The sequence below is a fragment of the Acipenser ruthenus genome, chromosome 23 (genome assembly GCF_902713425.1).
Source record: "Acipenser ruthenus chromosome 23, fAciRut3.2 maternal haplotype, whole genome shotgun sequence".
NCBI lineage: Eukaryota > Metazoa > Chordata > Actinopteri > Acipenseriformes > Acipenseridae > Acipenser > Acipenser ruthenus.
In genome coordinates, this window is record NC_081211.1 from 29,477,918 (window position 1) to 29,493,587 (window position 15,670).

At 40.0% G+C, this 15,670-nt stretch overlaps 2 protein-coding genes across 2 annotated transcripts; both read left to right on the top strand.

The window, feature by feature from the left end:
* Window positions 1-6,172: 6,172 nt before the first annotated feature.
* Window positions 6,173-9,400, top strand: LOC131699678 (heterogeneous nuclear ribonucleoprotein A0-like). The gene has a single exon (XM_058997206.1). It carries the CDS (start codon window positions 6,250-6,252, stop codon window positions 7,177-7,179), a length of 930 nt encoding a protein of 309 aa, XP_058853189.1. The 5' UTR covers window positions 6,173-6,249; the 3' UTR covers window positions 7,180-9,400.
* Window positions 9,401-13,109: 3,709 nt separating this feature from the next.
* Window positions 13,110-14,483, top strand: LOC117413215 (heterogeneous nuclear ribonucleoprotein A0-like). The gene has a single exon (XM_034022052.3). It carries the CDS (start codon window positions 13,237-13,239, stop codon window positions 14,140-14,142), a length of 906 nt encoding a protein of 301 aa, XP_033877943.2. The 5' UTR covers window positions 13,110-13,236; the 3' UTR covers window positions 14,143-14,483.
* Window positions 14,484-15,670: the final 1,187 nt, after the last annotated feature.

Consider the following 15,670-nt stretch of genomic DNA (forward strand, 5'->3'; position numbering starts at 1 on the left):
CAATAAAAAGCAAACCTAATTCTAGTGTGTGTATAATATCATACGAGATTTCTTGAAGGAATTTGGTTCCGCATTTAAAAAGGTAGTGTAAGAGTCCCCAGTTTGTCTCTGAAATGGTGAGGCTGTCTAATGTTGCAGGGTTCTAAATTGGCAACACAAAGAGCAAGGCCAAAATGGCCTTACGCTGTCTGCATTTGTAGAGGGCAGCAAGACCACTAAACTTGTGTGAAGGCCAAAGTGACTGATGCTGTGTAATTTTGTTTAAGATTCATATACAAAGCTAATTATTGGCCAGAGAAAGAAACAGTTTAACTTGCATCACTATTTAGCAAATGCTGCTTTTGTATTGTCAGCCTACAGCTGTGGCCAAAAAAAATAAAAAATTTCAGTCTTGACCATCTTTTTAAAAAAAAAAAAAAAAAAAACCCACCCATCTAAACATAATTTAGATATTTTATTTAACGTAATCAGATACTACACAATTATTGCAAAAGTTTAGCAGAAGTAGTACAGTATTCAAGTTCAATTTCAAAATGCCATGTTTTTCCAATTGTCAGTTTTCCGTTAAGTAGTGTGGGGGTGGGTGGGAAACTGCAAAGCGCTCTGTAGTTCAATATGTTAACGTAATATTCCACTTTTACAAAGCAAAATTAGTTTATTCTATAGAGGGATGCAAAGCTTTTGGCCACAGTTTAGATTGGAGCCTGTGAGCACACAGCTCCCTGTGCTGAAGTCAGACATTAGCTTTTTTCGCTAATCCTATGGGACCTTGTTTGTTAAATTTTAGTAGCATATATTCTACGCTGCTCAACATAAACTAAACTCAGAAATCTCGTTCCCAGGTGTAACTTACAAAATGCAGAGGTGCTGTGTTGCATTTATGGATAATGCTACCCATTTTAGGAAGCCTAAACCTGGGACATGTCATAATTTGCAAATACAGCTTTCCCAGTGTTCTTTCAATAAACCCTAACTCCTTTTAATAATATGCGTGGAGCCTGTCTACAAGAGCTCCTGTCAGCCGACTCTCAGGAAACAGAATGCTGGCAGGGTAGGTGGAATTATTTTTTTTTAATTGTTTTTTGGACAGGTGCAGCAAGGGCTGTGGAGCTGTACTGTGTGCTGAAGTTAACTAATATTTACTCTCTCTAGTTCTGCATTTTATTGTATATCTGAGCTCTGATATAAAATACATAATGAAAATAAAAATATCCAAGATGTATCGTCATGCTGCCTCATGGTAATTAAGCAACAATATCAATTTAGCAAAGGTTTTACAGATTCATTTCTTTCAGTTTAGGGGCAACTTTAAAAACCTGCCCTGTCTCGTGCATTATGGAGCCAGTTGGTATCTTTAGATTCACCTCAGTCCAGCAGGGTGGTGTTTAATTACTGTAGAGCTATGGGCAAACAAACATTCATGAAAACGGGACAACGAGCCCAAAGCTGTGTGAGATGCAGCCTTCGCTCAGTGCCTGGTTACAGCCTGTGACCGACAATCACAGGAAGGCAAGATACCGCTGTTTTAATACAGAATTTACTGCTGAGCTTACGGCCCTGAAATACATAAATATATATATACTGTATAATGTGTGTGTGTGTGTGTGTGTATATACCCAGGGTTAGAAACTCCCGCTCGCCCGAGGCGAATTAAATCTGATGAGGACGAGTTGATATCTGTGTCTCGGTAGTCCTCTGGGCGAGTACTTAAAACAAATGTACACATACACTCTCACGTTTAGTCTTGCGTTAAAAAGATGCAGGGAAGTCAATTTTCTAATGGGGTGTAGCAATGGTGAATTAGCATTCACAAATAATGCTTAGAAAACAATCACTCGGAACTGAAACCTCCCTTCGTCTCCCCTGCAATGCCAACCGCACTTAATGGCATTTTACGCTTGTGTTCTCCCTCTGCGCGGGATGCAAAGTTTATCGTTTGAATTTACTGAAACGCGTTGCATCTTTTGAAGTAAGTGTAAAGTCATAAAAAATAGTCACCTAACTAACAATTTCATCCCAAGGGCTACAGTGAAACATACTGTCTTTTAAATTGGGACTTTAGTGAAGACCACGTGAGTACATTAATTATTGTAGATAGTAATTCATAGCCGAAGGTGCTTAATTCATAAAAAAAAAAAGAAAAATTTACAACCTATTTTTAGGGACCCCAACTGTTGTTGTTGATTCCAACTTGGGCACTTCCCATAAGGACTAGCAAGTTTCAAAAGCTACTAGTCCTTTGGTCTAGTAGCACCATATTGTTAGTTTCTAACCCTGATACCTGAAAACATCATGTAAGTGATATTGTTCAAATAGGCTGCTGTGAACAGCTCAGCCATGCCCTGCCATCCACGTGTGTGTATATATTTGTACAGACATGCATACCTACTGTAACTGGAATTAAGCAGGGCTGCCAGAAAGCAAAGGCAGAGCTCAGTTAACCGGTAACAGTGTCCATGTTAATGTTAGTCGTCTTCAAATCATTTGCGCCAGTGACAATGACCATGCTTACCGGTCATACAGCGTTCAGCGCTCAACATAAGCTGCATACTGGGTGTTTTAATATCTATTATGGGCCAAATTCATAAAAAAAACTGTTCAACAATTATTAGTAGAGTTGGTATTGAAATGAACTGTTCGAAGACACCACAAAACAAAATATCAATGTACTAAATACATGCTAGGACCGATGAGTTTCATTTATTTATTTATTTATTTATTTATTTATTGAATGGCTAACTTTAATAAATCCATAAACTCAACTGAAATGTAGATCTGAAATAATTAAAACAGTCCCCATCATGTTCTAAGATTATGAAAATGAAATAAGCATACAGTGACCCGAAGTCTCTTTGGTGTCTATCTTTCTACACAAATGTGCCAGGAAGGGCTCTAATTAAATTGTTTAAATAATGATAGTCTTTGATCAGTTGAATAGACCCCTATGTTTGTTTGATTGTTTTTTTTTTCAGCATGTGTTCACAGTTTCCCTATAATTGAATTTCACCTGACTGACTCTACAGTTTCCAAATGGGTGATTCAGACTAGACATAATGTGACGTGACATTTCTCTCTTCCTGTGAGCTTGTGTATTTTACGTATTTGATTGAGACTTGCCGCTGGGTCTCTGAGGGTTTGTGTGATGGTCTGGCTGACACTGCTTTGCTGTAACCAGGACTGCCTTCTCATCCTGTAGCTGTTGAAACACTGGACTCTCGTCACAAAGCCTTAAACTCGCAACATATTTAAAGAATTTTTCTGAAACTGTTCAGGACTATTGATGGTTTCATTAACAACAATAAAGAACGGTTTAATAAATATCAAACTTGATTTTATTCTGAAAAACAGACTTTGAAAAAGCATTCTTTAAACAACTAATTTGTGTTTCAATTAAGTGCATTCTGTGTGCTGCGGTTGCCAGTCAGGTACGTGGATTTTTTTTTTTTTTTTCATTTCTGCTCTTACCAGAAAATCATTTTGTTCAAATAAAGTGGTTTGTTTTGTTTGAGGTTTGTCTAATTATTATCGGTGTAGACGAGCCCTCAGCATTTCAGAAGAAAAAGCCAACTAGATGTCACAGAAAATCGAGGTTAGTTCACTTGCAAAGTTTATCCTTATTAATTTGCAAACGTTTTCATACACAGCATTTAATTGGAGGCATCACACATTACAGTTTGCAGCACCAGAAAATGTCCCTGTATGGTCTACAGTTGAAATAATGCAGAGTCTAAGTGGGTGGGGTGTAAAGTTATATTGCAGTTGTTTGGTTTCCAAGTGTTTTATAGACAGACCCATGTTACATTACTTAGATAGCACCTGGCTTACAGCCAGTAAATATAAGTTTGTACTTTTTAGTATTTTGGCTTATTTCTGGTCATACAAAGTTTAAAACTCCCCTCAGTGTATACTGTGCCACATTTCTTGTTTTTTTGGCACTATTCAATGAAACTGCCAGACTTCCAGTTATAAAGGTGTCAAAAAATGTCAGCCCTTTAATGTAAAAAACACATATCCACTGCGCCTATGGAAAGTGGGCTTGAATGTCGCCATTCAACCAAGAAATAAAGTGTGTATTGTTGGATTGGATCCATGTCTTAGGCTCTGAGTTTGAAGCAAGTGCACCCTTATAAATTCTGCACAGTAATTTTGCAGTGGTTTTCGCATGGTTATACTCTCTATTCACTATAGTTGACCAAAGTAAGTTATGTTTTTTTTTTTTAATATATATATATATGCTTTACCACGTATCTCTAGTTTTTACAATTCTTACATGTCATGCTTTCACCGTGCTTTATTACACTTTGCTTTTACTATGGGAAACTCTTATAAGGGCAGAGGCAAAGAGGTAAAGCAATGGTAAAGTACAGAACTAGCCAGGGTAATTTTATATTGTTGCATTTATTTTATTCCTCTCTGATATGCCTTTGTTTATGAGATATGGTTAGCAAAGGCCTGGTGAGGCTACCAATCGCAGGGGTAGCTAAGGAAAGATTAAATAACTCAAATGAAAAAAATAAAATGTGATTCATGGAGAAAAAAAACACAAGTACTAGACAGTGGAAAATATGTTTTCTTTGTAAAGTTCTTAATAAAGTAGAGTGTCTTTTTTTATTTGAGTAAATATATAATTGTGTTGTTTTTGCATATACAATAACCTGATACTGTTTAATCTCAGATATGGTTTGAACTTTTAGTTCAATTGGGGGGAGGGGAGACTAAAGGAGGCATTTCTGTGAAAGATCACACCTGTCAATGGCTCGCTGCTGTTGTGTTAATGTACTAACGTAAAACCCAGTCTCTCCCCCGCACCTCCCCCTTGGTTCGTGCAACAGTTGTAAACAATGACAAAGCAAAATCTGAATCCTTGTGTGCCTGTGCTAAACTGCAGGGAACACCCCTGCGTAAAAGTGTAAATAACCCAGGTTATGGGACGTGTACGATCTACAGTGTTATTCAAGAATAAAAGCTAAATATGAAATTTATGTAATAATAGTAAATTACACTGAAAACCAGACCCACTGCAACAGGTTATACCACTTGTGTTGCTTGATAAAAGACAGACACCCATGTCAGAAAACACTGACTATCCCACCGCTTTAAAACATGCAACAATATCTAGCTATGTCTGTCTGTCTACCTATCTATCCATCTATCTATCTATCGATCATTGCATTGCATTGCATTCCACTTTGATTTCAATTAGAATGTACAGACATCCAAAGACATGCCACAGCCCAACTAAATATGTTGATTTATACTGGGCAAGAGCATGCATTAACAATGTAATAATGAAAGCATATCTTCATAAACTTGTGTAAATTGAACCCCATAATGCAATGGCTGGTACACAAGACGGGGTTCAAAACTAGAAACGCCCTTTGTAACAAGAGGGTTTGACATGTTTACTTTTTATTCTTAAAACTACTGTAATACGTTGCTTTTTTTAATTGTAAACACACCTTGCACTCCAGATTTTTGATGTGGAAAAGCACAGAGCATATATATATATATATATATATATATATAAATCTTGTAAATATTGTATTTTATAGTCTGACATAAAGATACATGACATTATAGTATTACTGAATCAAATTTTAAATTATATATACCGGTATATAATGAGGAAGAAAAGTAATTGGCAAACTGATATTTAATTAACTGCAACGTTTTGGCTTCTGCCCTCAGATAGCATGGTAGAAATAGCTAGGCAGACTGATGCTGTTCTTTATGTTTGAAAGCTGCTTAGTGACTTACAGAGGAATGTTCATATATAAAAGTGAGTTTCCAGTTTATCAATTAATTTTCTTTTTCATTATATATATTACATTATATTTTTCCATCCAGCTGAAGGACTTGTAGTCTGAAACGTCCTGGTATAATTGTTTTTTTTTAAATCAATTATTCACATTTATATGTACCTACATTAGCTTTTTCTTTTTGATTTTGTTCTTTTTGGTGGGTACAGTTTTCCTTTATATATATATAGTAATAGTATTACATTTACAAACTAAACTTGAGGCAGATGATGAGATGTAACCAAAGTGTATCTGGATGGGGGATCTTTGAACGCAATAGAGTAGAACCAATGAATGTTTTGTAGAAATGGAGGGACTTTGTGACGCCATGAGAGAACCACCCACTTCAACCATTTATAGGAGCAGCGCCAGCCTCGTTTTGGATTGCTCAGCAGTGCCAGCGCAGAGAAGGAGTTCGAGAACATTAGTCTTGTGATCCCAGAAAAACAAAATGGAGAACCAACTTTGCAAGCTCTTTGTCGGCGGCTTGAACGTCCAGACCACAGATGACGGTCTTCGCCAGCATTTTGAGCAGTACGGGGAGCTGACCGACTGCGTTGTTGTCCAAAACCAGCAGCTCCAGCGCTCCCGTTGTTTCGGGTTTGTGACCTACTCGACTGCGGAGGAGGCTGATGCGGCAATGGCGGGCAGGCCTCACACTGTAGACGGCAACAACGTGGAGCTGAAGAGAGCCGTGGCCCGGGAGGACGCCGGCAAACCCGAGGCCCTCGCCAAGGTGAAGAAAATCTTCATCGGCGGCCTGAAAGAAGACGTGGAGGACGAACACCTAGCAAACTACTTCTCCCAGTTCGGTACACTGGAGAAGGCCGAAGTGATCACCGACAAGGAGACGGGCAAGAAGCGCGGCTTCGGCTTTGTGTACTTTGAAGACAACGACTCTGCCGACAAGGCCGTGGTGCTCAAGTACCACACCATCAACGGGCACAAAGTGGAGGTGAAGAAGGCCCTCTCCAAGCAGGAGATGCAGGCCAGCGGCGGCAGGGGAGGCCGAGGCAGAGGAGGGCGCGGAAGAGGACAAAATGGCTACGGCGGTGGCAGGGGAGGTGGCGGTTACAACAGCTATGGCGGCGGCTACGGGGGCAATGATGGCGGTTATGGCGGTGGCTACGGGAGCGGTGGCGGCTATGGGAGCAGCGGCGGATACGGGGGCAGTGGTGGTTACGGAGGAGGATATGGAGACCAGATGGGCGGCTATGGCAACGGAAACGGCTACAATGACTTTGGCAGCAACTACGGCCAACAGTCCTCCGGCTACGGGGCGATGAAAGGGGGTAACTACTCCTCCGGCAGAAGCAGCGCACCTTACTCCAGAGGTGGCGGCGGCGGCTACGCCAGGGGGGGCTATGGAGGCTCCTACTAAAGCGAGGCCTGCGTCGCTCCCGCTGTGTGGCTACACAAAGAAGAGCGGCTCCATCACCTAGCCAGAAGCAAAGCCCACGGTCCTGTATTGGATTCCCCACAAACAGAACTCGAATCACTTCTTTAAATGTCTAGCCGAATTCTGGAATGGGATTGACGGGCACACTGAACCCCCCGTCCTAGCCCTAAGAAAAAGGAGACCTCACAATCCCGGGCTGGTCCTAACAGGTAGGGAAACCTTGCCAGCAACCCGACTACTTAAAATGGCCACCAGTGTTTAGCCGCAGTACAACAAGCTACAAAGCTATAGAAGCAGATGTCGTCGCCTTTCCTAATTCGCTAGACCATTTCCCCATCCAGGGTTACGATCTGACTGCCCGGATTTTCTTATTTTTTTGTGGGGGGCATTCATTTTGAGTATTGTAAACGTCCCAGACCATAATTAAATTTATTTTTTTTCATAATCCTATATAATTAAAAATAACTCATGTGTGGAGATTCGATGTCTCGTTTGTTTAATTTAGTAGTGCTTTTTCCTTTTCTAGTGTGTTTCTATTTTGTAGTTGAATTGGGATTTTTTTTTGTATTTGTATTTAAGCATATTACGTGGTGGTTTTTCTAGGACCCCTTTCCCAGTACTTAATGCGTCAATTGCAGTGAACTTGAGAACGTTTTAGTCCTTAGCTGTGCACTAAATTCGGTTGCAGTTAGTACGGTAGTACCAGAAGAGATTTCTCGGGTTAATACTGTGCTTTATTAATTCTAAATGCAGGTAACGGATACCAGCTGTGCGAAAAGCGTTTTAAATTAGCTTTTAATGGCTTCAAAATTGATTTGAACTTCTTCGTGCAGCATGTCATTTTATGTTAATCTACTAAGGATTGTGTCTAGAAACTTGGGTTCACTGCCGTTGGGATTAAACTACGAAATGTGTAAAACCTTTCTCAGTGCTTAAACAATGTGGTGATTTATTTCCTTTTAAAGCATGTATGTTTTGTGTTAAATATTTGCTACAATAGTTGATTTTACACGGACAGTAGTTGGTGTGTTCTTGTATCTGCGCACACCCGAGCTTCAAACAATTCGGAGGATTTGGCAAGACTATGGCAAGACTTATTCAAAGTTTCACAGATTTTAAAATCATTTAAACCATATGGACTCGAGGGATTCAATTGCAAGAGCTATTCATCTTCGTACACCTTTTAATGTCTTGTATAATTCTTGGTACACAACCTCTTAATATTGTTAATAAGAAATACTGGTAAATTGTATGTCTCTTTTTTTTTCACCCCCATTTCAGAAATAAACGTTTTATTCTTAAATCGACAAATAGAAAGGTTAACTTTATTTCAGCCTTAACATGTTTTCGGTTATGCATGCTTTGAGTTATGACATTTTAATTTTAGTGGATATTGGAAACAAAGGTAGGTAAGATTTCTTTCACAGCGAAGGTACATCAGTGTGTTTCACACAAAGCTGTACATTCCGTGACAAATACAGGTTTTGTACATTGTTGACATTTGCAAGTTGTACAGAGTTTAACTTTTATTACAAATTGTGGTAAATTTTTAGAAATACAATATTAAACCAGTGACAAACGTTTTAAACACCGAGATGTTTTGTCTATCTGTAATTCATTTATTTACGTTTTGTATTTCTAAACTATTGGTGTTGGGTGAAATCCATCCAGTAATAACCAAGTAGATTTCTGGGCACAGGCACCTGCACCATCTTGGCTCCAAATCTCAAGTTGCAGTCTATGGATGCAAGGGGTTTTGAGCACTGATCATAAGGTCTAAAACAGTTTGTCTCTGAGGCTTGTTACTGAGGAAGCTCATGTTCCTACATGCATAGGAGTCTTTCATGCATGCATACCTGGCCCCCTAATCCACTGCATCTTTCTACAGTGAAACGTGTCCTAGTTAGTAGGTTTTCTTTACGTCTTAAAAAAAAAAAAAAATCTAAAGCTGTTAAATACATTTTTGAAGCCTTTTTATATGGAATTAAAATAAGAGGGAAGGAATAAAAGCTGTATTTTGCATGATCAAAGCTCCTTAAATTCCATTCTAGCACAAAGTATTGCCTTAAAACATAATGTTTTGTTTGAATTCTGGAAAGAGGAAAGTGCTTTTATAAAGTTAGCTAACCCCTCCCCACTTAAGAGTTGGAGAGAATTATGCCTGATCTTGCATGCTTTAAATGAATAAACAAACAAATATGCGTCACAGAATGTGTTTGTTTTTTTACATTCTTATGGTGGTTTTATTGTGCACTATGCTATATAATGTTTAACCAGAATATCTCTCATTTCTTTAGCTGATTTTTCCAGTGAAACTATTGGATGGCCAGGATAGACGGTTCCTTACTGTATATCTTATTAATCATCAAGTCTTTGTTTTGTGTTAAGCACGGTCTACAAAGCCTTGCTGTATCTTAACACCATTGTGTATCCAAGAGCGTCCCTAATGCAGCAAGTATTAAATAGTGAGTTCCATTGTGGCTATGCGCTCCAGGGGTGACTTGTTGCATGAGCACCACAGATTTTATACCAGGAGAACAGAGCACTAACATGCAAGGTTTGTGACTTTAGTTATATTTTACAATACAGTTCATGATCACAATTTAAATGGTGTGCCTATTATATATTTTATTACCGTTACTTGTAGAACGTGAGCATCTCACTGTACTCTAATTTTTGTTTCCTTTACTTCTAAACCAGTGGTCCCAGCATTGCTTCTGAAAAAAATCAATTTAAATATTGAAAGTGGATAACCTATTAAAGCTGTTACCCTGTAATGCTCCCCTTTTCCCATCCCTTCAGATATTTGTTGCATCCATGTCTTTCAGTAGCGTCAGCTACAGTAATCCAATCATGACTTGGTCTGGCTTCATTCTTTGTTTTGTCCCCCCCTCCCCCCCACATCTCCAGATTGTACCCAGCAAAGTGGTTGGCCAAAATCTACATCAGTTCAGAGAAGAGGCGCCTCTTGTGGAGATCCTGAAGTGCCAGCATTGCTAAGGTAAAGGATCAGCTCTTAACTGTGGTCAGTGGAGTCTGTTATAAATGGATAATGTGTAGTTTGCATAAGATGAAAGCACCAAGGTGTGTTGTATGGCTAATAAACAGTTGGCCTTGATCATTTGATACTGAAATTGACAAATCCTACTGTTTTAGTTGATTTTAGCTCAATTATGTATTAAAAACAAATTAAACTTTTCCTTTCATGGGAACTAGTCTCAACCATTTCAGATGTTCCTGTAAATGTACTAGTTGTGTGTTTTTTTTTTTTTATATATATATATAAAAGCATGCCTATTTGCACTGGGTATTTTTTATTAACTTTTTTTTGGGGGGGGGGTTTATATCTCAATAGTTCTGAGCACTTAGGATGGTTTTATGTACTTTTTGATTTTCAGTTAGCAGTAGCCTTTTTCATCTTTTCAACCTCTTGGCTTTGTATTCACAGGAACTACTGCCAGTGGTCTGCTGAGGCTGTTCTTTTCCCAGTCCCTGCTGTTGGTGCAGGTAGCCAGGCTTTAGGCATCTTTACCTGTATGGACTACGCAGCGCCCGTAAAAGACTTGTGTGCAACGCAGATTCAGAACAGCAACTTCCCCCTCTAATGTTTGGATGTCATTGAGCCACCCAGACTTGTTCTGTTTCATTTACTTAATAAAATGATGGAAAGATCATGCTTTGGCGTCTGTTTTGTAAATGCAAGCTCACTAGAAAATAGAGATTATTTTTTTTAAAATACATATTATGACTTTAATGTATGCTGTGTTTTGCTTTTAGATTTAATGTTTGGTGTAGAACAGAATGGTGAAGCAAATCCATTTTAAACTTGGAAGACAGTCCAGTCTAATGCTGTTGCTTGTGTTTTTTTTTTTTCATATATATTATACACATTATAATTTATTATATAATGTGTGTGTTACCAAACTGGTTATTCAGCTAAACTAGAAATGTATGCTGAATGAATTTGATTGGATTTGTGCTGGAGTGGAAAAGCAATGTAATCCTAATGGAGTGGGAAGTATTTTCATTGATTTGTATTGTAATAAAATGATTTTAAATAATTGTTTCTACACTTTTTTTTTGTAGATCTCTATTAATGTCTATTGTATATAAAAAAAAAAAGTTGGCTGACTGCATTAGCTTCCTTTTAAGCATGATTTTTATATCAATATACTGTATAAATCTGTCACGTGAGTCATGGGTGTAAAAATCCAAGTACGCTACAACCACCAATGTATGTTTTGCAGAAGTAGTGTTTAGTGATAAGCACACAGGCACTTCTCACAAAAGGCTTTACAATTCTGACACGGGCAGGCGAAGTCCTTTGGTATCGGCAGCAGTGGGGAAAGGTTATCACTTTCAATTTAGATGCAAATATATAATTCCCCCCTGATACTCAATTTAACATGCTGCCTACCCCCCCAGTGTCAAGACACAGACTTTAAAACAAAAGGGGAATGCAATGTGTTTGTCCACAATTACTTAAAGTAGATTTATCTCATGCCTACATACAAGACTGCTAACAACCTCCTTGCCCTTGCAGATTTTTAACATGGAATAAATCTTAACATCTGTGTTTGTGTATTGGTATAAGAGTAACCCAACCACCTGGGCCATTGGACACAAAATGGGAGCAGTTTACAATACCAATGTACAGTAGCAGTTTAGAGTGCGTGGGTACAGTGTAAATGGAACTCTGGACAAGCTGAATACGTGAACAGAGAGTCTATACAAAGACTGTTAGATGGGGAGTATTAATGTAACATAGTGTGGAGTAGTGGTTAGGGCTCTGGACTCTTGACCGGAGGGTCGTGGGTTCAATCCCTGGTGGGGACACTGCTGCTGTACCCTTGAGCAAGGTACTTTACCTAGATTGCTCCAGTAAAAACCCAACTGTATAAATGGGTAATTGTATGTAAAATAATGTGATATGTGAAATAATGTATAATGTGATATCTTGTAACAATTGTAAGTCGCCCTGGATAAGGGCGTCTGCTTGTGTATGGGCAGCAGTGTGGAGTAGTGGTTAGGGCTCTGGACTCTTGACCAGAGGGTCGTGGGTTCAATCCCTGGTGGGGACACTGCTGCTGTACCCTTGAGCAAGGTACTTTACCTAGATTGCTCCAGTAAAAACCCAACTGTATAAATGGGTAATTGTATGTAAAATAATGTATAATGTGATATCTTGTAACAATTGTAAGTCGCCCTGGATAAGGGCGTCTGCTTGTGTATGGGCAGCAGTGTGGAGTAGTGGTTAGGGCTCTGGACTCTTGACCGGAGGGTTGTGGGTTCAATCCCTGGTGGGGGGACACTGCTGCTGTTCCCTTGAGCAAGGTACTTGATTGCCTAGATTGCTCCAGTAAAAACCCAACTGTATAAATGGGTAATTGTATGTAAAATAATGTGATATGTGAAATAATGTATAATGTGATATCTTGTAACAATTGTAAGTCGCCCTGGATAAGGGCGTCTGCTAAGAAATAAATAATAATAACACAAAATAGATAGATTTAGGCATCACATTGTAAAAATTGCATAACAACCAACCAAATGAATAACAGCCAATGGTGCCGTAACAGTAATTGTCTGCTTATAACTTTTCTGCTGCACCGCTGGTTCTATTACAATTAGTTTTTGCATACTGTAGTTTCCAGTATTGAAGTATTTAAACATTGGACAGGCTTGCGGTATTTTAATTGGTATTTTGAATGTGTGTGTGTATATATAGGTTTTGCAACGTTCTGTGCATGCGGGGACCACCCAGGAGACCCGATGTGAGGTTCAGCTGCAGCGCTTGAAAAGGAACAGCAGGGAAGCAGCATCTGTTCGGATTTGGGGGGGGCGATTGAACGATAATAATGTGATCAATGGGGTTACGGTACTAGGGGAGGGGGCGGTACCGAGCGCCTGTCTATTTCTGTAGCGTCACGTAAAGAGACACTCCCTGGTTTTACCATAAAAAGTGCAAAGTTTAAAATCAGCTTACAGCGCTGTCTGCACTACATAGCCGGTCTATTAAAATCTCAGAGAGAAAAAAAGATGGAGAATTCTCAACTTTGCAAGCTCTTTATCGGTGGGTTGAACGTGCAGACGACAGACGAGGGACTGCGACAGCATTTCGAGCAGTACGGGGAGCTGACCGACTGCGTTGTTGTGCATTACCCGCAGACCAATCGATCCAGATGCTTCGGGTTTGTGACCTACTCGACTGCGGAGGAGGCTGATGCGGCAATGGCGGGCAGGCCTCACACTGTAGACGGCAACAACGTGGAGCTGAAGAGAGCCGTGGCCCGGGAGGACGCCGGCAAACCCGAGGCCCTCGCCAAGGTGAAGAAAATCTTCATCGGCGGCCTGAAAGAGGGCGTGGAGGACGAACACCTGGTAAACTACTTCTCCCAGTTCGGTACACTGGAGAAGGCCGAAGTGATCACCGACAAGCAGACGGGCAAGAAGCGCGGCTTCGGCTTTGTGTACTTTGAAGACAACGACTCTGCCGACAAGGCCGTGGTGCTCAAGTACCACACCATCAACGGGCACAAAGTGGAGGTGAAGAAGGCCCTCTCCAAGCAGGAGATGCAGGCCAGCGGCGGCAGGAGAGGCCGAGGCAGAGGAGGGCGCGGAGGCGGAGGGGGTCAGAATGACTACGGAGGCAGATACAACAGTTATGGTGCTGGCTACGGGGGCAGTGATGGCCGCTATGGCGGTGGTTACGGGGACAATGCTGACTCTTACGGTGGAGGCTACGGGATCGGCGGAGGCTACGAGGGCAGTGGAGGCTACGGCGAACATACGGATGACTATGGCTACGGAAACGGCTACAGTGACTTTGGCAGCAGCTACGGCCAGCAGACCTCCGGCTACGGGGCGATGAAAGGGGGTAACTACTCTGGCAGAAGCAGCGCCCCTTACTCCAGAGGTAGTGGGGACTATGGGGGCTCCTACTAAACCAGCCCTCGTGTGTGAGTGTGAGCTACCTCCACCTCTGTACGATAAAGACAATGGGGAGGGGGGAAACAAGGACTGGATTTTGTTAAACATTTTTATAGAATTGTTGATTTTGTTTTTCCTTTTTTTTATTTTACTATAGATAATCTGTACAGAATTTATATGAGGCCGAATGCATACAAAAATGCAGTCATGTTGTGTGTTTTTTTTTTTTTTCATGCCTTGCATAAACTGTAAATGGATTGTTTCTGGTTTATTTGTGTATTTTGATTTTGTTTTATTTTTTAACTTCAGTCAATTCACAACAATAAATTGAAGAGTTGTTGTTTGTGTTTTTAAAAGTCGGATTTGGGTACTTCCTGTTTCCTGTTAAATTTGAAAAATGCGAACCAGCGCAGAGCTGCAGAAGCGTGCCGACGCTAAAGCGTCCTCACTGTGTGATTTAGTGGAGGCCGCGACTCTTCTGTGAAATGCGTTGCAACTTCACTCATAAAACCAGCTTCAACTAATAAAAAAAATCATAGTTTTGATATGTAATTATTTAAAATTATATTCATAATCCGTTTGCATAAACTTTACTTGCAGTGATAAATACAAGATGAGTGCTGATCGAGGTTTCCAGAAAGCAGCTCTTAAAACTTCCCATACATTTATTATTATTCTTATATCCTGGTGTTTAAATACATCACACTCCGCTCATGCATGTTATAATGCTGCGCTGCATTTTATATTGGCTTCTATTGGGATTATTTAGGAAGCGTGAGAACCACTGGCGCAATTGATTTGAAGACTAACATTAACATGAATACAGTTACCGGCGCAGTTCTATACAGCATGGCAATGGTGTGCTGCATTAAGCTAACTACCTTAAAATGGAGGATGCGTGTGTGTGGTGTGCGTAAAATGAGGTAATGTGATGACAAGTAGCGGCCATAGGGGGGCACCAGAGTCTTAAATAACATTTTAGAAATTGTGTAACCTTGTTTAATTGATCAGATAAACTCCTGAGATGAGTGACCCGGAACAAGGCGGTGGCAGATTTATACAATAATTTACAAAAAAAAAAAAAAAAAAAACCCTACTCCAGTATCCAAATACATAGCAGTTTGCCATCTTTAAACAATAACACGTTTTAATATTGATCACATCTCATAACGCTGAACAACATACTGAATACTGAAGCTGTTTAAACGTGGCGCTCATATAAACAAACATCAAGGCAAAAGTAGGGACAAAATAACCTTAAAATGTGCAAAATTGTTAAAACGAGACTACATGGGATATACATGGAAAGAAAAAGAATGTGACAGCTGACAGGTTACTGTCTACAAATAACACCCCCTTCGGTAGCTCACTGCTCTCCTTAGAGTTAAGTTACCCAGTTGAACTTTTAATTTTGAATTTGTCTTCCTAACTGAAAAACTCTAATTCAGGCCACACGCCCTTCTCCAGGTGCATTGTTACCCTTGACTCCAGTTTGTGCTAGTTATGGAGGGGAGGTTAATGTTTTGTTAAATTCAAAATGTAC